Source organism: Athene noctua, chromosome 1, assembly GCF_965140245.1.
Source record: "Athene noctua chromosome 1, bAthNoc1.hap1.1, whole genome shotgun sequence".
NCBI lineage: Eukaryota > Metazoa > Chordata > Aves > Strigiformes > Strigidae > Athene > Athene noctua.
The window spans coordinates 62,823,640-62,849,002 of record NC_134037.1 but is presented as its reverse complement, the minus strand read 5'-3'; the positions used below and the strand labels follow the sequence as shown (position 1 = coordinate 62,849,002).

The 25,363-nt window shown below is 39.1% G+C and overlaps 1 protein-coding gene across 8 annotated transcripts in view; it reads right to left on the bottom strand.

Annotated features, from left to right (window-relative positions):
* L3MBTL3 (L3MBTL histone methyl-lysine binding protein 3) overlaps window positions 1-25,363 on the bottom strand; it is an 88,385-nt gene that overhangs the window by 29,277 nt on the left and 33,745 nt on the right. For 7 of the 8 annotated variants that reach the window (XM_074896298.1, XM_074896299.1, XM_074896297.1 and 4 more), the window contains 7 exons: window positions 23,377-23,481; window positions 21,605-21,740; window positions 16,123-16,214; window positions 15,425-15,576; window positions 4,099-4,175; window positions 2,591-2,676; window positions 211-321 (listed from right to left, as the gene is read on the bottom strand). In XM_074896298.1, the coding sequence (XP_074752399.1) occupies window positions 211-321; window positions 2,591-2,676; window positions 4,099-4,175; window positions 15,425-15,576; window positions 16,123-16,214; window positions 21,605-21,740; window positions 23,377-23,481 (759 nt within the window). The remainder of the gene's footprint in view (window positions 1-210; window positions 322-2,590; window positions 2,677-4,098; window positions 4,176-15,424; window positions 15,577-16,122; window positions 16,215-21,604; window positions 21,741-23,376; window positions 23,482-25,363) is intronic. The other variant, XM_074896296.1, reaches the window with a different exon arrangement.

Here is a 25,363-nt window from a genome sequence, read left to right as displayed (position 1 = left end):
TCTCTCTAATTATCTACGTCAGCAAATGTAACTAAGAGGATAACAGAACAACCCTTTCGAAAGGAATTATGTGCATATTAATCAGTGAAAAGCTTAGCAGGACACAGCAATGTGACTCATTTCTTCCTGTGCTTACTTTTACAACTATAGGATTTTGTTTTTACAAACTACTCATCAGTTACTCAAGTACAGTAAGACAGAGAAACTTACTTTTATTCTATAGTCATCAGTATCTACAATAGTTGCTACTCTGATAAATACTGGGTTTCTCTTGTCAACCACTTCAAGTTTCATGTTTTTCTGAAAGCCATGAGAAGGTTTCTAGAAAAGCAGAACAACATTATGTGAAACAGAAGAAAATCTCAAAAATCTCACACAATTGTAAAAGCATACAAAATCCATAGCAAACTGCCTGCCTTTCTTATCTCAAAGCTGCCCTCCCCCTCCAACAAATCCAAGCATAAAAAAATCTTTCAAACAAGTGTTATTAAACTAGAGAAATAAAGTAACTACTTTGGGATTCCAGGTTCTCCATTCAAGCCTTCCAAGCAAGTAAGTAGGGATGTTTATTTTAAATCTGCTGGGTTTTTGCCTAAATTCTCTAGAAAAGTTTTCCCAGAGACTGTGGCCAACAGTTTCAATGCAGTACTGAAGTATTACATACCAGCAGCCTGAAATGTCTATGACATTGTCTACAAGAAACATATTTCTGGGTTTTAGTATGTGTTTTCACTTTGTGGATCAAGCATTCTTTTTCAGTCTCCTACTGAAAACATAACTAATCCACTATGTAACAGTAAATAATCAGAACAAACACGACCAAATGCCTGTTCTGTAACACTATTCTGGCAAAACAGGTCTTTGGTAGGAGTATCAGATTTTATCTTTGCCATCTACATCTATGAAATCTAAAGAAAAATTATTTCCATTTTAAAGGAACATATGCACATGACACATAATGGTTTTTATCTTAAACTTCTAGGAAAATAATCTATCTGTCCCTCTAAGACTTTCCAGAACATCGGTGCTTCTTCCTCAGCTGCAGTTTAAGAACTCTGTTTTCTTGCATAAAATACTGTGACTGTCTCAGGAAGACTTCACCCAAGCTCCAACACAATCAGCATTTCATTCTTATTAAATCTGTTTTCTTGTTTATCACAGTTAGCATTAATATGGTTACCATTATATTAGTACAGGAAGCAGGAATCTCTGGCTGTGAAACCAAAAGGCAGAGCACAGCTGACCCCCATGCAATCAAGCTCTCCTTCCCCTCCACCCCCAAAGCCCAGTGGCACACTCTATGCTACCTTTTGGGACCTACACCATCCCCAGCCGCTCTTGGCTAGTATGGTTTCTGGAAGAGTGTTGAGCCACGCCAGCTAGCGCTCTCTCAGTTTAATGCTATCAATGCCTGCACGCATGTGGCATGTCCTTTTCCATTTCCTGGTACAGACACGGCCAGCCGGACCCTGCCCACTGCTGAGCCCTGCAGGGTGGCTGTTCCCTGAACCCCAGGAGGAGAAATTAAAATATGAATGCTCTGAGAGAAAAAGAACACATTTGCTTTTAGCTCAATGTAGTCAAGGTCACAGCCCACTGCTCTTTTACCAACGACTATACCTTGCAGATATAACCAAATACCTTCTTAATCCTTGCGCAATGTGTATTCCTGCCAAGAACGTAAGATTGAGACACATTATTAAGCCAGATGCATTCTGGGGTGATAAACTGCAGGTCAGTAATAAACTCCGGTGATCTACTGATCCCAGGAACTGCTTGCTATAAGCACCACACTTCTGCTTTTGTTAATCTAGCTCTTAGCAAAGTGTTACTCAGAATTAGTGACCCTAATCTGAAAAGCCAAGGCAAACCAGCTTCAGCGCACTGTGAGACAAGGGGCTGGGAGCTGCCAGCCATCTGATGCTGGCTCCTAACAGCAACCCTTTCTGCATTACTGATCAGTCCACTTTACTCACTGAAATCCTAAGAGGTCAAAAAAGATGGGTGTCACTGGATTAAACTAGCAAGTACAAAGCTAAACGAAAAGGACGTTCACAAACACCATAGTTAAGATGGGGAGCTGCCTGTGGATGCTGCCCATGTACCCTAGTCACAAGCTCACAGAAGGATATCACTGAAGAATATTAAATACAAACTCTCTCTTTCCTACTGCCAGAGACAATAGACTAGACAGGCAACCAGCCTGACCTCCTACAATCATTTTTACATTCTCACTGTATTTATTACACCATTTAAAATGTACGGATAGAAATACGTATGTTCAAAATATGTTATGATGACTCAGTAGCTATCTCATTATTTCTAATAACTAGGCAGTAATTTCCCATAGCAAATTACATTCATTAGTATTTTGCAGCATTTAATCTCATTTATAATGATTAAAATAATAAAGTGATTTATAGTAATAATTATCTGATTTCCAACAGTGAACTGCAAGCTTGCATAAACCACCTATTATGCAACTAATTAACTGATTACATTTGAAAACACAGGAACACCATATATGTACTCTCTTCTTCAATTAATTATATGCAGTTAAAAGCATGAAAAAATATAAGCATTTTCTCACCACTTTGAAAGCCCTTGCAGGTGCAGGTAACGAACTGGTTTCTTCCAAATACTTCTCCCAAGAAAAATGCTTAGCGTGTGGATAATCTAGCACAGAAGACATACAAGCAAAATTAAATGTTGCAGTGCAAAAAATAAACCTGATGCCTAATTAGAGAATGCCTAACATCTCTATAATACTTTTCTGATTTATGCTTCAGATTTATAAAATAATTACAAGAAAGCTACTCTGAATTGTATCTGACACATTCACCATGTAGGTTAAAAAACCCAACAATCTCATACACAATACTGCAGAAAAAAATCACAATTGCTTTGGGTATGAGAATATAAAAAATGTGGACTGGAAAAATATGTCCACTTAATTAATAAACTCATTCAAGTATTATAAAACTAATCCTGTATTTTATAAACAGTATTTTACCGGCTAACACAATCTAATCAGTGATAGCTTTGAACCACAGTAGAGCACACCTGACTTGCTACTCTTTTAGCAAGTTAATTTGTTTTTACATTACTAAAAAGATAGCTTGGACATTTACTATAAGAATAATTCACAGACATCATCAAAGAAGATGTTGCCCTTCTTTCATGTTGCCTGTATCATGTTTACAAACACTTTATGCAAGAAACACAAAGACACTTTGCTCTTAAAGAAAAGGCAGTGCCTGTCTTTTGCCTTTAATCTGCACCAGAAGTTTAACTTGAAATTTAAACCTTATGATTCATAATCTAGAATTGATTGAAACCAATTCTGATTTGTTTTAAAAGAGATTTCACCAAACAATAGGCAGTAATTAACCTCCTGACAGACAGATTGCTTATGACCTTTTAAGATTGGTGGCTATTAGAATTTCTGTCAAAGTTGGTTTTAATCAATTAAAATTTTCCATGTTTTCAGACCATGGATGGCAGTTTCTGCAACAAGGGCATTTAGATCACCCAGCTGTACACAACAGTCTTGAAAAACTGGTGGTCTTTTATTTCATACTAACGAACACACTCTCATCCTTCTGTATTGTCTCTCACTGTGTTTTTCTCCCTTCTAAAGATCCCTTACAAATTTAATTCCTTAATAAACGTAAGGCAATCTTCTCATCAACCCGTTATCTTGCATATTTAGTTCACATTAAGATGTTTTTCTTATGCAATACTCTTACACACCTGGAATTTGTTTTATTAGCATTTACACAATGTGAGTCTTCTAAGTGAATACATTCAATCAAAAAATACAAACTTGTTCAGATTCCAAGGAATGGATAGATGGATATCATGGACAGATGCCTCTTTACTAAAGCAGCACACATGTGCATACTTAACACCTGATGTCTACTGTACTTCTACTTTCAATATATTATGTCCTGTAAAAAAAATTAACTCCCCAAATACCAATTCTTAACTACAGAAATTAAAATTCAGGGGAGGTAATAATAAGTTTATTTTAAGTTTTAATGTTACTAGCTGACTACAACCTCCTTAAACCTTTCAGATATGTAATAAGATACAAACCTGGAGGGGTGATGAGTGTCCTTTTATGTTCTTTACACCATCCAACTGGATGAATATGTGGGCTAGCTGCCTCACACCTGGAGGAGGAGAAGAAGAAAGAAGGGCATTGATAATGCAGTTCTTCAGACATCCTATTATGCTTAGAAAACCAGACATAGAAGAAAGATTTAACAAATTCCAAAATAACCTATGACACCTTCAACTTACACTTAAACTGCAAACATAACCTGGAGATATGAATGTATTTAACAAGAGACTTGTTACCACCTAAAGAAGCATAATGCTTTATTTACAATTTCACTAGAAGATCAAAAGTCAGTGGTAGATCTTCACTGAGAAGCTATAATGCTGGACCTGAAAAACGCACATGTAGAGACTTGGTAGAACACAGTACTTGCAAGAACACAGAATCCCATCAAAGATAGATGAGGTTTTGCAATGCCGAGACTGAAACTTTAAACGAAAAGCTTAAAAACTTTGATTAATGATCCAGGATGCACCTGGAGGCAGATTAGAAAATTATACATAACTGCAATGCACTGTTAGTAACAAGTAAAAATTCAAAACCAGATTCTGAGTGGTTTGAATGGAGCTATAAACACGTTATTATAACACAGCAGCATGTAAGCAAAGTACATCTGAGAAAAACTGTCAGCAAAAAAGAATAAAACAGCATTTTAGGCCCCAAACTGCCTGAAAGAATCCAGAATTAATCAGTGATCCAAGACCGCAAACTGCTCTAAAAAAGCTGATCAAACTCTCTTACTCAAGGGACTAACAACTTCCCATATTTTCTATCAAGTGGATCAAATTTTGTGCTAGTGCTGTTGCCTGTGGCATGCCACAAGAACCACAGAAGACTAACAGAGGCAGGGTGAGCTATACTTGACATGTGCTGGCATCTGTCTGAAGGAAGGAGAGATTGCTCTCCCTGTGCTCACTGTTCGCTTACATCATGCTTCGCAAAGAGCAGCAGTGGCTAATGGCTATCAAGTTCTGTTAGCACAATACACACTGCAAAAAAAATCACACACACTGCAAAAAACATAACTGATATAAAAGCAGATGAGAGAAAAACTTTCTAAACATTCAGTATTATTCAATTATATATAGAACTATATAACTTTATTACATATTGTATTATTATTTCATAATATAATACATTATGTACAATATAACATATAATGTATATAATATATAATGTATATACTATAATTATTTTATTATTACTCAATATTATCAGAAAAGGCAAAAAGTAAGATTGATCTACAGGAAAAGTAAAAAGCCATCAGACTCTGCTGTGAAACACACACCAGCCCTATGTCTGCATCAATACTTAATGATTCGTTTTGAGTTGGCTGAACTTTTTAAGCACATAAGTACTATCTACTTTTTAAAGAAGTAGATAGCACTTATGTAGCGAGGGTGACTAAGGAACATCATGCTGACACAAAAAGCTAGCATTACTCTGCATGGCACTACACTACACCACGCAAACATACTGTTAGCCTCTATTTAGCTGGAAACTCATATATAACCATGTAATTCTCACGTAGATCTGTCCTTATGGGCCCTGCCTCTCTTAGGAGCCTGTCCCACCTAATTTCTTCTTTAGTTAGATAAATTCAATACTACAGTGCACTATCTCTCTCTTCCACTATTGCCTAACCCCAAAGGTGCGTCAGTAGCTGACATTAAATATTCCCAGATATGTGGCCTCTCTCTTCTGGGAATCCCATCAGCATTTCCAACTCTCCAGTGGCCATGAGCTCAGTGCCTCACTCACTCCAAGGACCCCATCAGGGCCAACAAACTGCAGACTGAGTAAGTTGAATGAAGTAGCTAAGGCCTTCATTCCCCATGCTCCCTGGAGGGATCAAGAAACCAAGCTTAAGTAGCCAAGTGGTAGTCTAGATAGAAACACTCCTCAAATATTTAATGAGAAAAGCAGACAAGCGGAGGGCATCCATGCATGGACATATAGTTCATATACAATTATCATCACATAAAACACTGAAACACTCATTGTGATCCAGTTTCTATTTATTCCCTCTCTGAAGTCAGTGTCTCAACTATTAGGCTGGAGAATAACATGTATCCTCTCCCTTTCCCCTCAGCCCAAAGTTACTAATGCAAAAATACCTGAACCTGACTATTCTAAAACAATTATCTGTATCTATCCAGAAAGTATTATCATGTTGGAAGTTTGTATTAAGTTCCCTTAATTAGCAGTACTAATTTATATTTTTTTTAAAATATCACACGTTGATAATCTGTAGTACCTAAGAGGGTGCAATGAACTGTGCATAACAGAAAAATAAGTTGAAGGTAAATTAACAGGCACTGTAATGTCTTAAGGCCCAGATCAAAATGCTAGGTCTGCAGATCTTGAACACAAACAGGACTGCAAAAAGAAACACAGCATAGAATAGACTGTAGACTGAACCAGAAAAGACTACAGACTGAACCCCTACTACCACATTGCAGTTTTGAACCTGTACTGCATAAAAGAAAAATGAAGAAGCACATCGCATTTGGAATACACAGAATAACACGATTTTTTTTTTTTTTAAATGTGAAAAGTAATTTTACATTATGTCTAAAATTCAGTATGGCTGTACTTCAACAACAGAAATGCAGGTTGGGTGTCTCAGAAGCACTGTCTCACAACAAGCATTCCTCTAGCCTTCTATCAAAAAGAGTCAAGCACTAATGATGAAAAATTTTGGCCAGCTTACTGCAATTATCTTGTGCTTTATGTATGAAACAGCTCTGATAGTATTTCTTTGTAATGATGCCAAACAGATCAATTTCTAGCAGATAAAACCTACCTTTGATAGACTCTGTAATGACTCTGACAATAGCCAAGGATTCAACTCACTTCAAGAAACCAACCTTTTGTCCTACTACAATATATAAAGCTATACTGTATGTATTTAGTATTTATAGTATCACACCAGGTACTCTCTGAATCACTGAAGCTGCCATTAATAAAAGGAAACAAAAGGACTTTTGTGATAATTTTGCACTGTTAAAACTCAGCATCTGACTCCTAGAAACCCTTTGCCCCAAACAAACGAGAGAAAAGGTGAATGCTTCATGCTCCCTCTGTTCTCTTCCTTTCTCTTTACAGTACTGTGAAGCTAATGAGCAAGGGAGACAGCACTTCTATCCCTTTCAGACTGGAGTTTTACATGGAAGAATTTTACATGGATGAGGTATCCTTCTGCACTGGAAAGACATAGCCTCTTACTTCCTGAAATGCTTTGGAGTAAAGTCCACAAATTATTTTCAAGTCTCCTGAGTTAAATTTGGGAACAAGACCCAGGCTCATGAGTCACTGTGGTATTATCAGTATTACACTTAAAATAATGAGGTAGCTGTGTCAAAAGACTTATCAGGACAAACCTTCTAAATGCATTTGTTCTGTTTTGCTTTTTCAAGCACAGTCTGAACATACATTTTTATAAAATTCTGCAAAGTAAATGCCACTGCACACACTTCTTGCCTTGAAGATTCAAGAAGCAGCAAGTGACCAAGGTATGTCACAATGAAAGACGTACTCCTGGAAGATGCTTTGACATTACAGCAGTGGTAGCCAACATGGAACATGTAGCAATGAGTGCTACACATCACAGCATTGCAAAATAGCTATAAAACATCAACATTTTGATTTGCTTTAACAGAAAAACCCAGTCATTACAAACGAGCCTGTAAAACTTCTGTATCCATGGTGGCCTCAGGAAAAAAAACATTGCTGTTCCAGCAAAACCAGGTCATGCAGTCCATCTTTACCTACAGATTTCACACAGCCTTTAAGCTTCTAACAGTTCATTTAACAATAAAGAGTAGAGATCAGTAAAAGACACACACAATTTAAAGTAAAACTATTACGCTTTAATGTGTGTTATTTCATGGACATATTATCTAGTTTGGAAGAACAACAATAGTCTATCAGACTAAGCCTAAGACTTGTCAGCTGGAATGCTAAAGGCTACTCTGACTTTTCACAATCAATTTGCTGCATCCCACAGCTTTTTATCTCCTTTGTTCCAAAACAGAAAGCAGATCACCCAGCTCACCCGCTTCATAGAACACATGACGCATGAATTGTGAAGATGCTTGCTAGACCAAAAAAGTTTACCACCACTAGCAAGAGCTTAAGAATTTTGCACCTCCAAACCTTCCTACCCCTGGACTGCAGCAAAGCACCACCACCTTCCACAGTGGAGAGGTGACAAACGTGCACTCAACTAATATAGCAAGACTGTAAAGTCCACACAATTCATGCCACTTGACATCTATTCTTTCTGTTGTGTGAGAACACACAGACAGAAAAGACATACTGGAAACTGAAGCTAATCCAGGAAGCTGAGGTGGAGTCAAAAGCAGCAGAGCGCACCACCTGAACACGTAGGAGAGCCACACACAGGGACAGAACAAGTGGCAGCTCCCCTGAGTTATGGACATAGCATGATATAAAAGGTCAGGAGGAAGTTCTGCAATAAGGAAAGCCAAGGGAAGCTGACAATGTGAGCCCCTGGTACGTGTACTGATCTGTGTGAAAGAAACATGCATGTGGTTCAACAATCCCCTACTCATGGCAGGAGAACACATCCTCAGGGGAGACTCAGATATGGAAGAAGACTTAGTATTTTTTCTACTGGTCACTTTCAGCTGCCCTGTTAATTTTTCCAAAAAATCTGTTTCATACATACAGATCATTAAATTCAGATCAAAAGAGATGGATGATAACACTCACTGTTAAAAAAATGAATACTCAATTCTTTTAGAAAAATATTTTCCAAAATGTGTCTCCACCAGAAGATCTGGACAGAGTTTTTATTTAGTAATCAGCATTTTCTTCAAAATAAGATTTATTTTGTTATTTTGTTTTGAAATAACTTCTGATTTTTCCTTGTGGGGAGACAAACCTTTTGGCATTTTGATTTTCACTTTATTAAATGTAGATACAACCTGTATTGAAAATGCAATCTATCAAAAACCACTCATGCACACATGCATTATACCCATAAATAATATGCCCTCAAAAATGCTACTTATACAACTTCTCGATTGTAAGATGTCAGTCATCTAAGCATGCATAAAAAAAGAAGGAAAAAAAGAAAGAAAAACATAGAAACCATCCTGCAGCCCCACCTAGTGCATAAGTGAGAATACTTCATCACTGACAATTGTAAAGCTCGTAATATTTTAGGTCAGGACTTCCCAAAACATGGCCGATGAGGTTATGATATGCATCCAGAGTTTGTATAGCAAGCCACTTTACTCTATTTTCTATTTAGAGTCTGGTAAGACAGCTGCCTGGTGATTTGCATGAAATTTTAGAGCTTTAGGGTCAAATAATGGTCCATTATCCATTTAAATAGTTAAAAGCATGCACTGTAACTCATGGTTCTTTAAGATTGGTTTAACTTTTCTGACATAATATAACCCCTTCAAAAAGACTGTTCCTTTCAAAGAGAGAGTGGAGTAAAGTTAATGATCTCAAAAATTAAACAAGCAGAGCATGACTTTTAAGGACTTGGCTATTAGCAAAGTAGCAGATGCTGGTGGAGAGCAGAACTTGGCCTCTTGCTTGGTTTCACACCAAAATTCAGTCTGTTTCAAAACTCATACAGATCAGAAAATGGTTGAGAAAAATAAAAAGCTTTTTTTTTCTTTACGAGGCACTTTAGAAATATTTTTTTTCTATGCAAGACGGACAGGAACAGAACAGTGAGTGAAGAATGGGACATCATATTCTCTCACACCAGTAACCTGATCCCAGAAGCTGACTGTAGCACCTTCTCTTCAGGCGGAGTTCAGACCAAGCCAAGGATGAGGGCAGCCAGAGCCCTCTCACCTAGCGTGTTTGGGCTGCAGCATGTCCAGCACGGCCATCGCTCCATCCCTCCTGTGGGCAAAGAGCAATAAGCTAGCACAGCTTCACCTCCTGCACAAGCTCTGGCTGTGTTTGGGTTTGGTCACAAAAAATTAGGAAGCTGAGGCAATGTAAGTCTTTGTATAAGAAGAACAGATTCAAGAGAATGGTGAATTGAAAGTCACTGTGGACCTGTATTTAATTCATAGTTGAGACATACACAAAGATTCCCAAATGCTATTTCCAGTTTCAGACAACCATAAGAAAATTTCTAAATTCCACTCAGAGGGAGTATCTGGCTCTCTGTGAAGCATTATTTGTTTCATCAAAAAAGACCTGATGGCTTGTGTCACATAGGTCAAAATCCTCCTTCCTGAAAGAAAGTCTTAAATTTGTCAGTTTTGTTCACTTTTCTTCCCTCTAAAAGCCAGAGGCAAAGGACAATTTAATGGGATTTATAATGCACTGAAAGTATGACCACTATGCATTAAAGAGCTGCAGCAGTGTCTAATACTAGCCAGGTGTCCTGGGTGAACCAGGGTCATCATGAGAACAGGAGGAAGAGGCAGAAGCAGAGATACTCACCCGATGCCTACCCCTGAATGAGCTGTGAGATATGCAAAAGGATTTCAGCCGCCACAGTGAGCATCTTGTTACCTGGCTGCTCCAATGCTGGGATAACAGAGTCAGTAGCTTGGAATTAGAAGGTAAGGAAGCCAAGCAGCTGGGATCCCTCTCTAGGGAAGGGGGCATTGACAAGACAATTGGGAGAAAGATACAAGCCCTCAGCCTCTGGAGGAAACTTCAATCAGGAGTGAAGGAAAAGGACCCCTTCAAGGAAGATGTTACATGTCACCCACGTAACTGGACCACCATGGAGAGAGGTATCCAGTACCTGAGGGAATTAGCTGTGCTGGAAGTGATTTATAATGATCCAAACATGGAGCAGTTCCCCACAGATACAGATGAAGTCCAATGCACACAGCCCATGTGGCAGAAGTTTCTATGAAGTGCACCACTGTCATATGCCAACTCATTGGCAGTAGTGTCCTGAAAAGAAGGCAAGGGACAAATGGTGGATGAAGTGGCTGGCCAACTCCAGCAATATGAAGGAAGGCTCTCTTCTTCCCTATGGGCCTGCATCTCATCTCTGGATAAACTGCCAGACATGCTAGTTGAGAAACTGTCCCAAGAGTTCCAGTGATTCAAGGGTAAGTTCTGCCACCAACCTGTATAGGCCTGTATCTCAGCTATTATAAGTAAGCGTTCCTCTGCTCACGAGAGAAGATACAGAAGGTACACACCACGGGATACCCTGTGGTTTTACCTGTGTGACCACAGAGAGGACATGAGGGAGTGGGATAGAAAACCTACCTCCACTCTAGAGGCCCAGGTACATGAGCTGCAAGGAGAAACAATCACAAAAGGGGATTCTTCCCTGAGAAATACCACTCCAGTTTCCAGTGGGTAGTTCCCCAGACAGAGTAGAAGGGCTGATCTCACTTTTGATCCTCTTGAAGGGACTTCTGATTCATGTTCACAAAAAGTGAGTAACAAATACTATGAACAGGATTAGAGAAGCCCTGCCTCCAGCCAGGTGGAGGAAAGGGATACCTGGGTTTACTGGACTGTGTGGATTCAATGGCCTGGCACCTCAGGAGTTCAAGGCTCTAGTGGACAGTTGTGCACTTGGTCCCATCAAGTTATAAAGCGGCAGAACCCATTGGTGTTTCTGGAGAGGGGCATCCCAACAGCTAAGTGTATTGAAAGCGGAAGTGAGTCTATCTGGGAAGGAGTGACACCCCATTCTGACTGGCCCAGAGGCTCCATGCATCCTTGGCACAGACTACCTCAGGAGAGGGTATTTCAAGGACCCAAAAGGCTAACAGTGGGCCTTGGAGATGGAGAAAACTGAACAGTTGTCTAACTCACTTGGTCTCTTGGAGAAGCCTTCTGTTGTGGTGTTGCTGAGGGTTGAAGAACAACAGGTGCTAATCACTACCACAACAGTAGCGAAGGAGAAGGTTAATCAAGCCAGCTTGTGGATGTGAAAGCCACCCGGCTAGCTTTAGACATTGTTGATCGAGGAAAATGGCCAGTGCTCTATCTTTATATTGACTCACGGGTGGTGGCAAATGCCCTATGGGGGTGGTTGAAGCAATGGAAGCAGAGCAACTGGCAGCACACAGGCAAACCCATCTGGGCTGCCCCATTGTGGCAAGATACTACTGCCTGGACAGAGGAGCTGGTTGCGAAAGTACACCACATAGATGTCCACATACCTAAGAGCAAGGCCACTGAAGAACATCAAAACAACCATCAGGTGGATCAGGCTGCTAAGACTGAAGTGGCTTAGGTGGATTTGGACTGGCAATGTGAGGGTAAATTATTTATAGCTCAGTGAGCCCATGACGCCTCAGGCCATCAAGGAAGAGATGCAACATATAGATGGGCTCATGACCCGAGGGCTGGACTTGACCATGGACACTATTGCACAGGTTATGCATGAATGTGAAATACATGCTGCCATCAAGCAAGCCAGGTGGTTAGAGCCTCTGTGGTATGGAGGACGATGGCTGAAATATAAATATGCTGAGCCCTGGACAGATTGACTATATCACATTCCCACAAACCCACCAAGACAAGCACCATGTGCTTACAATGGTGGAAGCAACCACCGAATGGCTGGAAGCATATCCATGCCCTGTGCCACCACCCAGAACAGTATTCTGGGACTTGAAAAGCAAGTCTTATGGCAACATGGCTCTCCAGAAAGAACTGAGTCAGACAACAAGAACAATTTCTCAAACTAGCCAAGGGGATATTCTATACCATATGACATCATGCTCAGTATATAAACTGGGGGAGCTGGCCAGGGTGGGCAGGAATCACAGCTCGGGAACAGGTTTGGCATCAGGTTTCGGGTGGTGAGCAATTGCAACTTGTGCATCACTCAATCTGTACATTCTTTCATTAGTATTATTGTTATTATTATTTCTTCTCTCCTTGAGTTGTCTATTAAACTGTCCCTACCTCAACCCATGAGTTTTTACCTTTGTCTTCTGATTCTCCTACCCACCCCACTGAGGGGAGGAATGGCCATGTAGTGCTAAGTTGCCAGCTGGGCCGAAACCACGACACCAGGGTACTTATTTTCAACCATTAATGTATCTTCTAATGCTCAGGAAAAAGTCAGGCTGAAAGAGTGAAGCCTAAAAAAGCTTAGGTGATGGTAACAAATTTCTGTTGCCTGAAGTCCAGTAAAATCAGTCAACTGTCTTTTAGCTATCCAAAAAGAGGAAAGAATTTTTAAACTCAATGAAAATGTTCAATCTACTCAAACAAACCAAATCACAAAAGGTATACAGAAAAAAAGAGAAGTACTTGTTTGAAAATAATCAACTGCATACACTAAACACATCACTTCTCCTTCATTATAGTTCTGAGATTGAAATTTAAATACAGGCGCAGGGGAACTGTGAGGCTCCACTCTGGGCAATCCCAACAGCACTCTTCATTTTTTAGTTACAAATACCGGTTGGTAGATGTGAAACTTATGCACCTAAGATATTTTAAGGCCCCTACAAACCTGGTATCTAAAATTAAAAATGTAAGTGGGATACATTCAGGATGCATTTTCAGGCTCTCTTTTGGTCCGACATTCCGCTGCTATTTTCATTTGCTGTTCTTTTCTCCCATTTTCTTTCCTTCCTCCTCTATTCACTCTTGTTCTCAATGACAGCAATGTAGAGAGGTAGATTATGACACTCAGAATTTAATTTCCATGAACAGTATTTCTGGAAACATCTTCTTGCTTCTTCCAGAAAGGTATTTTATGATCTCACCAAAAGAACAAATCTTCAGTTTGGCTTTGGTATAAATATAGCTCCAGTGATTTCTCAAACACCTATACATTTTCCACTTCAATTTTGCCTCATCCTTTAAGAAGGTATTATTTCATGTTCTACATATGAAATTATTCAGAAAACCCACTTCAGAATACTACTACTTCAAAAATACAAAGCCTGGTTATGTACTCAAAAACTGCTTTTCCCTCTTCTGAGAAGACTGGGGGACAAAACTCTCCTGACATGGGAATATTAGCAAGCCTGAAACTCAATGCACAACTACTATACACAGTGCAATGTTTTAGAGAGATACGTATGCTACCTCTAAACAAACTACAGATTATATTGCATTGTGTTTGTCCTAAAAGCCTTGCCTAACTGCTGTTTTCATTATTAATTAATGGCATAACTATTATTAGTGAGCATTCAAATATCAGGAAATTCAGAACACCTTTTCCCAGTCCCTGGTTTTCTGTTGCTTTGTAGAGGAAATATATGTTCTGTATTACTTCATGGAAATAATCACTGATCTTTCTGGTCTTTGACTCATATGGCCTATTATCTTGATATTCAGTTCTTGACTTCACTGAAATGCTGCTTCAACAATTTAGTTCTCCTACAGCTTATTCGTCATGTAACCCATACTATACATATTTCAAGCGATGGACTCCCAAAGTTTTGAAGTTACATAATAGTTTCACATTGTTCTCATTGATGTAGTGCTTACCCAGTCATCAAATACAGATGAAGAAAACTTTCATTTATTTTTACAGGCTCAGCTGTATAAATAAGTTGCCACTACTGAACCCAAGTTGTAGGTTTACAATGTTCTACTTGTTCTGCAGTAACTTGCTCTTCTAATAGTGTAAGGTATATTACTTTGCTCTAGGTGATCTGCCAAAAGAAGATGCAAGTGCAAATACAAACTTGCACTGTGACAGTCAAAGCCTGAATTTCCTTCAGGATCTTGATGCTCACAGTACGTGCTTCTCCATTCACTGACTTTTCTGTATAGCTACACAAAGCCCCTCAACCATACAAAATGCAGAAAGGTCATCTCCAACACAGGTCAGGATAGCAGGATCCGAATTTTCAGAGGAACGTAGAACACAAAAGACTAAAACCAGGTTTTGCCACTATCCTGATGCCTTACAGGAGATGGTTAAGTTTCAAACTGAACAGCGTAAGAGGATCAAGAACCTTATGAGAAAAAGCAGCCCTTCTTTCAATTTACAACTGTATGTAAACCTAATTCCAAGTACAGTCAGTCACCTTATGATGCATATTCTTCAATAAAGATATCAACCTCAGAGATATTGTAGATTAATTTCTCATTTCAATTACACAACTCCAGATGCAGCAGCACACGTGAACACTCATTTAGCAGAATCTTGACATTTTTTAGGTGCAAACTGACATGGGAAATTTGACTCCTCCTGTCTGCCACTGAGACATGCTTTGGTGGCCACAATTACAAATCTAGCAAAAGTTGGTATGGTAACTGTATCGACAGTCTGGAAAGTATCACAGAAAACAGTGCTTAAAGCTAACACATTTCTGAAATGTCTCACTAGGATACAAAACAAAAACATACCAGTAGTCGTAACTCTCATCCCAGTTGTCAAAATGAACCAGAAAACGATTGTCCACCATGTCTGTTACCGTAGCAACACAAATGAAAGTCGGGTTCTTCTTGTCTACAGCTTCCAGCTTCATCCCCACTCGAAATCCCGATGGAATGACTGTCTACATAGAGAAAGACATTTAATTGAAGATAAAGACTATAAATCCAGAAATCTCCCCAGTGTCCACAATCAGTATATTCATGCCATTTCTAAGTTTCCTAATTAGCTGCCCCAGCAGAGTGGCAGCAGCCTAATTAGTTGACATGCAAGATGCTCAAACATAGAGACTTGTGGGTTTTGAAACAAAAAAAGCTCTAAACATGCTGCTGAAATTAAATGTGTTGGTTTTAACTCTTAGATACTTTTTCCAAATGACTGTGCTTGTTCCGCAACATTACAGTGCAAGACACAGTACTAATAACAAGGCTTAGCTTTCATTTAATATCCCATTTCTGAATGTGCCAGATCAGATGTTTAAACAGATGAGTAAAAAGTTAATGGATCAGAATTGAAGAGGTGAACTGGAGACTCTTACTGAATTTGTTGTAAACATTTTTATCTTAAATTCCAGGTGTCAAAGTCTGCCATCGCTGAAATGTGCTGTCTCTACCACACACATAAGCATACTAGCAACTTTCCATACCATTAGTAACAAGTGAGTACTTACTGCATTCTGGTTTTCAAACAGTGATTTAGGAGCAGCTTGAGCCTTGCATGCCTTTAGGTATGAGGGCCAGCTGAATTCTTCTTCCTTATATCCTAAATGAGGGTCATAAAAGAAGGGCAAGAAATGATAGGCATGAGACACAAGGTGCATGCAGGTGATTTGATCATAACTGATGAAATTATTTTTTCCATTCCATTCTTAACTGTTTCGTACAACTTCAAAACTGAAAAGATGATGCACTATTAACTATTTATTCTAATTTTATATCAACTACACGAGGAAAATTTACTTTAAAACTACTTATTAATTCTATCCCAATATGAACTCAACAAGTCTCTCAGGGAGCACTGGTTAGGATTATTCAGCATCTGGTATGAGGAATCATGTTCTTTATTTAGGGCTGTCTGAGCTTCCTTACCAAAATGTCAAACTTTCTTAACACTAACTGAGCAAAATACTCTGTCCGTTATTAGTTTCTTATAGTTGGCTAAGACTGACATTTGAACTGCTCCTAATCTTCATCTGGGAAGAAGAATAGTCATAAATAAAGCACTAGGCAAGAACTCAGTAGATTTCAGCTCAGTTTCAGTTTCACCTTCAAAACAACCTGGGGAGTATTTGTTAGAAAATCACCGCTCTATATCCCTGAACACCAACCTCGCAGTCCTGGCCATCAAGGGAACTGAGGGTCCTCAAGGGGCAGAATGTAGGGAGAGCCTAGAAACTAAAATCTGTAATTCTACCAGGTACCAAAAATCAGCCTCAGTAAGATACCAGTTTTATACTATAATCTCCCTTCCTTCAAACAAATCTCTCAGGTAGCACAGACCACGAGTCACCTGTCTCTCCCCCCAAAAACCACACTTTACCACCTCTCTACCTCACATGTACCAACCAACTTCCCTTTGGTGGCCTGACTCATACACACAACCAACAAGCTTGGGGCAAGTGCTCTCCAGCTGCTTTTCCACCTGTTGCTTCTAGTTCAGAAACAGCAAAGGGCTTACAGGCCTCAAAGCTCTTCCCACTATGCCAGTCAGTCTAATAAAAAAAATTCCGTCCTCCTCCAGACTTTACTAACTCCTCAGGCTATCACTAATACAGCATGACCACTACTAGCTTTAAAACAAACTCCCTATGTTTTATCAAAACAGTTACTTACACCATCAATGACCCAGAACCCCTTATGTATTTACATATAAACTGTCCCCTGCACGGACATCCCACATTTTTTATTATGTGCCTACAGCACTTGGAAACAAATCTGTATTTCTGCTGATATTTGTCTCTTCTAGTTTCTTAAAGAAAAAATAATTCCTAGCATATTGAACTGCATAAAATAATTAATAAGAAACTGTTTGTACTTCTAGTCTATAAAACAATGTTAAAAGTTGCAAACAAAATCTTTTTCCTTTATTTGCCTGTTATATATGTTAAATAAGTTACAAGAATATCTATTTTAGTTCCTATGTTACAATGAAGTAAAACAAGACCAAAACCACCACCAAGTTCAGTGAGTGACTTCCTTAACTACTGAAATGTGTCACTTCTTGACTATTTGAAGTGTTACTGAAGTACGCCACAGAAAACAGCTCTGTTTAACTTTCTGAGAATTTCATATTTCCCAAGGAACCACAAGTAAATAATCCTTTAAATTCACCTTCTCCACATATGCCTTTCTCAGTTTTCATTTTAAATATCAGCTAACATAAATTAACCTCCTAGTCCAAACAATGATACTTTTCTTTATACTCCAATTGCCTCGTCTTGATACACTAGAGCTGTAGAACAGTTAAAATAACTTTTAAAGGAATGTGGTATTGAGGGCTTAATTTTCCCTTTGTAATTCTAGAAGATATTCAAACCTACCTCAAGTCTCACAGTCAACAACACAAAACTCTCACCTACTGCATGTATGATGGGATCAGGTACTGAGACTGGGACAAAGTCCATGGAAAAAAAATTGGTTTCAGTAGATTGGGAAACACTCTCTGGACAGTGTGGGTCTTCCAGTCATCAAGTGAGAAAGGAAGATCTCTAGCTCTTACCTCATCTCTCAAAAAAGGACCAAAGGTGAATTTGATTTACTCACTGTAGATATAGAACAGTATTCACTAACTAAAACTATGGGCTTTATTAATTTCCAGTCAGTTTACAAACACATAATGTGAAGGCTAGCATGAATTATAGAACTCATTAAGTAGAACAATTATTGGGAGGGACCCACAACTATCATCTAGTCCAACTGCCTGACCAATTCAGGGCTGACCAAATTAAATCATGTTGTTAAGGGCATTGTCTAAATGCCTCTTAAACACTGACAGGCTCAGGGCATTGACCACCTCTCTAGGAAGCCTGTTCCAGTGTTTGACCACCCTCTCAGTAAAGAAATGCTTCCACTCTAAACGTCCCCATGCACAGCTCTGGACCATTCCCGCACATCCTATCACTGCATAGCAGGGAGAAGAGATTCAGCATCTTCCTCTCCACATCCCCTCCTCAGGAAGCTGTAGCGAGCAATGAGGTAACCCCTCAGCATCCTTCTCTCCAAACTAGACAAGCCCAGAGTCCTCAGCCTCTCCTCACAGGACATTCCTTCCAGCCCTTTCACCAGCTTTGTTGCCCTCCTCTGGATGCATTCAAGGACCTCCACATCCTTCTTAAACTGTGGGGCCCAGAACTGCACACAAGGTGACGCTGTACCAACACTGAATACAGTGGGATAATCACCTCTTTTGACCAGCTGGTTATGCTGTGCTGGATGCACCCCAGGATGTGGTTTGCCCTCTTGGCTGTCAGGGCTCACTGCTGACTCCTACTGAGCCTACAGGTTTCACCTCCACAAGACAAAGAAGTAACCTCCTCTACTCTCAGAATGAAGAGCATCATGAAACACCATCTTTTTTCTTCTAGTGAAGCCCAGTCTGGTTTTGCAGCTGTGCTCCCCTTTGTCTGCTGGATGCCCAGTGGCAGCTGCCTGTTGCTTCTGCCGTGATGCCTGCCATGCCCGGTAGCACAGAGAATTACCTGTCCCTTCTGTTTTAATAAATAAGGATACAAACATCTATCAGAAAACATCTATAACAATATTCATTCTTTCTTTCTTGCGTCCCTCACAGCCCCTCTCCCCAGTCCTCTCCCATCACAATAAATAGCCTCCCATCCTTCACAAGGAAAGAGTGACTTATGCTTGTTTGGAAAGATACCCACCCCATCCTCTCAGAAAACAAGGAGTCAATTACCAGGCTCCAAAATCTCCCAGGAGCATATGCTCCTTACAACTCCCTCCTGTGAAAAAGGTCAATTCTGCCCAAGCCTGCAGGAATGATTAACCAGGGCTGTACTACACAGAAAGATGTCAGGACTGTCTGCTCCCTTCTCAGGCCACCAGGTTCCAAGTAGTTTACAGTTCATACCATAAAGATCAGAAGTTTGCATTGTATCTGGAAAATGAATGGCTACTAATGCAAACCTTTGAGTTCTTCTGTGAGGTAGTATTCTATATAACATACTGTGCCCTATGTCATTATTGGCATCACCTTTACTGTCTGTATGATTTGAAATGGGCACTATTATTAAAATGCCATACCACAGCAAAACACAAGCAATCTGTCCAACCCAGTAAAAATGCACAAAAAGCGCTCACAACTTAAGACCAGCATCTTCTCCCTCCCCGTGGAATAACAGGACTCCACAAATGTCAGTAAAACATAAGTAGTGAATGTCCTCCTGCTGAAAAACTCCTGCTGAAAAACTCATAAACGGCTGTTTGCCCTCAGCCTCCTTCCAATGCATGACTCTGCCATATTGCTTGTTCCTTCCTGTTCCCCTTCCATCCCACATGTAAGCTAGGCTTGTACTGGGACAACAGAAGAAGACCAACAAGGACCAGAGCAGGTTTCAGCAATCACATCATACCTCACCAATGATGAAATGGGCTACCGCAGAGGTGAAGTGACAGAGCCAAGCCATGCAAAGGGCAGAGCACTTTGCAGGTCTTAGATAAAAATACCAGAGAACAGTGTTGATATCCAAAACCAAGAATATGTCTTGGGAATGGCAGGATTACATAGCTGTAACGGATAACAATCACAACCCTGAGAATTACCATCATATATACTCCTAATGTGTCTCCCTCAACACCTCTGATAGGCTCCATGACTTTCCTAAGTAAAAGACAATACTTTAATATGGTGGGAAAAAAAACACCACAGCAGAACAATCTTCCTGCCAACTTCAAACTAGAAGAGAAACTGAAGAAAATTTTCATGCAAGTTACTCAGAGACAGACAGTAGCTTTCCTCCAGCAGCAACAATTTATTGTTAATAAAAGTTTAAGCTTTCAAAACCAGGCATTTAAGATGGAAAAGATTACAAACCTTCATCACAGTTATCAAACTTACTAAGCACGCTGTAACAACATCAGTAACTTTATAACTTGGGACTACTCATTAGTTAGATGTAACATTACTTCAGTGGAGGGCAACTTTCTGAGAAATTCTGATTTGTGTTCAAGAAATTGCTATTTCCACACAGCCAGCTATACAGGGCTATGCCCAATGAAAACTCCTGTACTGGAGCGGCAGCACAGAGCATGCCTGCCCGTAGCCAAAGTGCTCAGAAGAGCAGCACATACTCCTCCAAGGCTCAGCTGCAGAAATGCCACTCTTCCACACTGACAGGCCCTCTGCCTGTACACTTTCAGTAGCCGTACTCTCACCTTCTCCACCCTTGCAGCTACATCCACAGATTTGTAATTTTCCATAATACGTCCTCTTGACTCACCATTTGCAGTCTTTTGAAACCACGTTCTCTACCCTCACTCTGTATGTCAAAACACCACATTCATTTATTCCTCACACTCCTGTCTTCAGGACTTGCTCTCTTCATCCCCACATATTCCCTTCCTACCCCAAAATGGAGCCCATTTATTCCTTTTTTATGTACTCCATCTGCCAAAATGAAGAAGTTATATAATTTGAAATAGAATAATGAAACAAGCAAATTACACATACATACAATTTACATAAAGTATGTACAAATTATGCTTTCAGGCATAATTCTCCCTCCTTTTCTGTTCTCTTTTGTCTCTACTTCAAGCTTACTCTTTAAGGCAAGAAGACAATCTTTATTAGTCTGTGCCAACACACACAGAGTAACGATAATTAGTATCTAGTAATGAAAATATCCTAAGACTTTCTACTAAAGAATCCTCAGCTGCCTGTGAAATCTCAGTTCAAGCATGCCTGTCACTAGTACATTGTCATTTTACTTGCAATAAGCATTCACTTAGGGTCTAGGTTTGTTGTTTAACGTTCTTTCCTAATGCCTTCTGAACTATTCTTATGGTTCATTTTGTTTTCCTGTTTTCTTTGAATTTCCACTGAATAAAAAAAGTAGGATTTCAATCTCAAGATTTTAGCAAGACTTTAAGTAGAGTTTTGCCGTGTTCAAAATGCACACATTTCAAACTAAACAATACCTTTAGGTGGATGAAGCTTGTGACCTGTTTTCTCACACCATCCAACAGGATGAATGTCTGAAGAATCAGCATTCACCCAGAAATCATAACAATCTGGGTATCCATCAAAATGGAGTCGTATTCTGTAGCCACAAACCTAAAAGCAAGAATGTACAACATACAACACTATGTTTTAAAATGTATGCCCTACACATAACAGCTTCTGTTCAGTATTATGTATAATAAGTGTGTTTTCAGTCAGCCTTTTATTTCTGCTCAAGCCAAGACTGGATGCATAAATTCATTTGATGAAAAGGAAAGAATAACAAAGCAAAGCTATTCTCTGTCTAGGTAACTCCTCTTCTGGTGAAAAGAATTAACTAAATGCTGAATATTGCCATTAGGGTTCAAAACTAGAAAAATGTTCAACCCAACATCAGAATAAAACAGAAACCCTACAGAAGAGCGTGAATACATCTGATACAATCCTGGAAAAAGTGCAGATAATGATGCTCTCAAGCTATCCCGATTAATCAGTATGCAAGAGAGCACTCAACAGTAACTATGTTCAGCAGGCTCTCCAGAGAGATACTGAGACCTGCTATTGAAGATGAGAAGTCAGTGGAGGTATCCCCCAGAATGTCATTATTTCATGAAGTAATAAGTTAACCACCGAGAGAAAGAGAAGAACAGGACACAATCCCTCTCTCTGTACAAAAGTTTTCTGCATCTTCTCGAGTGCCAAATGCTGTAACTTTCCTGCAGTTATCAGCGCAAATCTCTTGACATCAAGGTCACCCTATTTTGTATTTAATTTATACTCTGACATAACTTAAGATTGTCATCTCAGAATTCTGTGGAATTCAGGTCATCCTGCAGTAAAACATGACCCAGCACCTAGTGCCAAGCACAAAGCACACAGGAAATACTCAACCACTGACACACCATCTGCAAGAAAACGGAAGAGATACCCACAGAAATGGGAAATTACTATGGGCCATGAAGAGATCCAGAAATGGGAACACAAAAGCCTATGCTATTAACATATAAACTGCAAAATTTCAGCTGCCTAGAATACCAGTGTTACACAGCAGAGTACTGACCTACTCCCGTTTCCCCATTTTAATTCACAAAACCAAACAAAAAAAGGATCCTTGGTAAAACTGTGTAAAAACTAATATTTGAAACTAGTGTTTCAGACTATGTTTGAAAGACAAAAAACCTAACTGAGAAACGGGTTCTCATTTATACTATCAAAAGCAAAGAAGCTACTCATCAGAAAAGTTATTTCATAAACTGCAGTTCAAAAAGACAAACTGAGTTTATATTGTATACTAAATTGTAGAAGTTGCCAATACAGGCAATTTCTGAGGCCATCAGCCTGAAAAAACTGTAGCACAACTGCAAGACAAAAAAGTGTTAGGTAATTGTATCAGTGAATGGAGCAACTGTAAATACTACCAAACTTCTATAAAACTGCTATATATCAGTTGTCATGTTTTCTCTATTTTCTCTTTTAAATATAGATTTAAACCACAGGATTACAGACAAAACACACATCACCCAACTAGTGCAATACTGTTTTCTCTAGCTGCTATATTGAATATATGTAAATAGTCACTGCTGCATGCACTGGATATAGTCTTTACATGTCTGTCAGTGTTATTAAAGCCATCTTCCTCCATACGGTTTCTGTCTGCTTGTTAGGGAAGAGTGAGCACTTTCAGTTGCTGCTGCTTCAGTTCAGTCTCTCATGTAATCCCACACCATGGCTGCTCATGGCCTCTACTTACCTCAGCCACTGTGAGAACACAGTATATTGATTGGTGCTCGGGATCCACACCCTCCAGCTTCATCCCTACTTTGAATCCGTTTTTGTTGTATGGGAAAGACTGATACTGCAATGGAAAAGAACAGTTTCAGTACTTCTGAACGTATACCAGAGAAAGACAGAGTATCTTTATAAGGAAAAGAACAATGATTATTTATTATTCATGTTTCTGAAATAATTAATAAATTGCTGTAAAAGGAGTTTCACATTTTTAAAAACACACAGTGGAAAAGAGAAATTGATGACTGTTCAAAAAACACGTTGATACTAAAATGACTAAAACTTGGAGAGCACGTAAGAAAAATATAAAGAATTATCAGAAAAGGTAATCAAGGAAAAAAAGATTACATGATTTGACCTCAACTATTTCACTGTCAATAAAACATTTTATCAATGTAATTTATTTCTATTTCAGTCTGTACAGTGACTCTTTGACACCCTCCTGGTGGTCATCATTCCCGTAATAACCACAATAATGATGCTCTGTTTTGCCTTTTCACTTCTGTATCTCAGGCCATTGAAGATGAACTATAAGGCAAAAATCTGAAACACTGTATACAGGGATAGCCTCTTTGATGTCATTTTCTCTTACGTTGGACTTATGTTAAGTCCGGATTAGCTGTATTTCCAGGAATATTTTTGCATCACAGGAATATGACTACCCTTATATGACATTAGAACGAACCCAGAACATTTTACAAAAAACAGGAAGTGAAAACAAGGCTAAGCAGAACAGGTGTTTTCAATCAGAAGCATCAGCGTCCCCTGTATCATGCCCTCTGTTAAAGGAGAAAGGAAGCTAGCAGATAGTAATGCTGAATTGGAAGGAATTATCAGGAAAATAACTGACTAAAACTGAAGAGGATTTTCCACAGGTTAACAAATTCAGAGACAGCCAGTTTTTGTGTCTCAAATGGTTACAGACAAAATGCAGGAGAAGCATCTTATGTGCTTCCCCTTCCTTCTGTTCCTGTCTAAAAGCCACACATGGTCCCAAGCCAACTGCAGGACCTCTGCAATCAATGGAAAGAGAAAGGTACCAAGGGAGGTACTCAGAGAGGTCTCACCTACTCTGAAGGAAGCGAATCCCCTCTTTGGTGGTTTTGGCTGCAACTGATATAACTGTATATTAAACCCAGGAGGAAAAAATGTAGTGCATGGCACAAATAGCAGGAATATACAGTCAATGGGAGGGAAAATGGAGAACCAGACCAGTTTAAAACAGACTAAAGTGGCCAGCTAATAGGTGTCTAACCATAGCTGTAAGTCCCTATCTAAAACCAGCTTAGATCATTTTGTAGATCTCAGTTAAGGGATCAGAGTATCTGACTGCAGTATCTGCATTTAAAAAGTTATCATCCTAACATCACCACACAACATTTTTATTATCAAATAAAGTTTAACAAAGTTCACACTTAACATTTTTATTATCAAAGAAAGTTTAATAAAGTTACACTATGCATAATTCTAGATACTTCCTCAAGAGGAATGTAAAAGCAAAGTATTTTTTTAATCAATGAACTGAAATTTTTGAAGTTCATCTTGGTGCACAGACTTGCGGTTAATGCCATCTATGTCATAAATAACTCACAGATAAAAAACCTCAGTGGAAAACTGAAATGCTAGAAATACTGACACACTGAGGAACAGTGGCCAAAAATGTAACTGAGATTTTGCAAAAGCAAGCACAAATAAAATTACAAAGAAAGGAAACAATTAAAATGTCACAGATCTCTTTATTCTTCATTATAATACACATTACTGTACAAACACTGCAAAATTCTACACAATACACTAAAAATTAAGCAATTATCACACAGGTATATCCTGAAATTTAAGACATGAATTACTAACTATTCTTCCCACTGTTAAATCTAAAACTTCTAAGGCAACACAATCTTTAGTTTGGTTTCTGTTACAGCAAAATAACTCGCAATTTTTAGAAGACC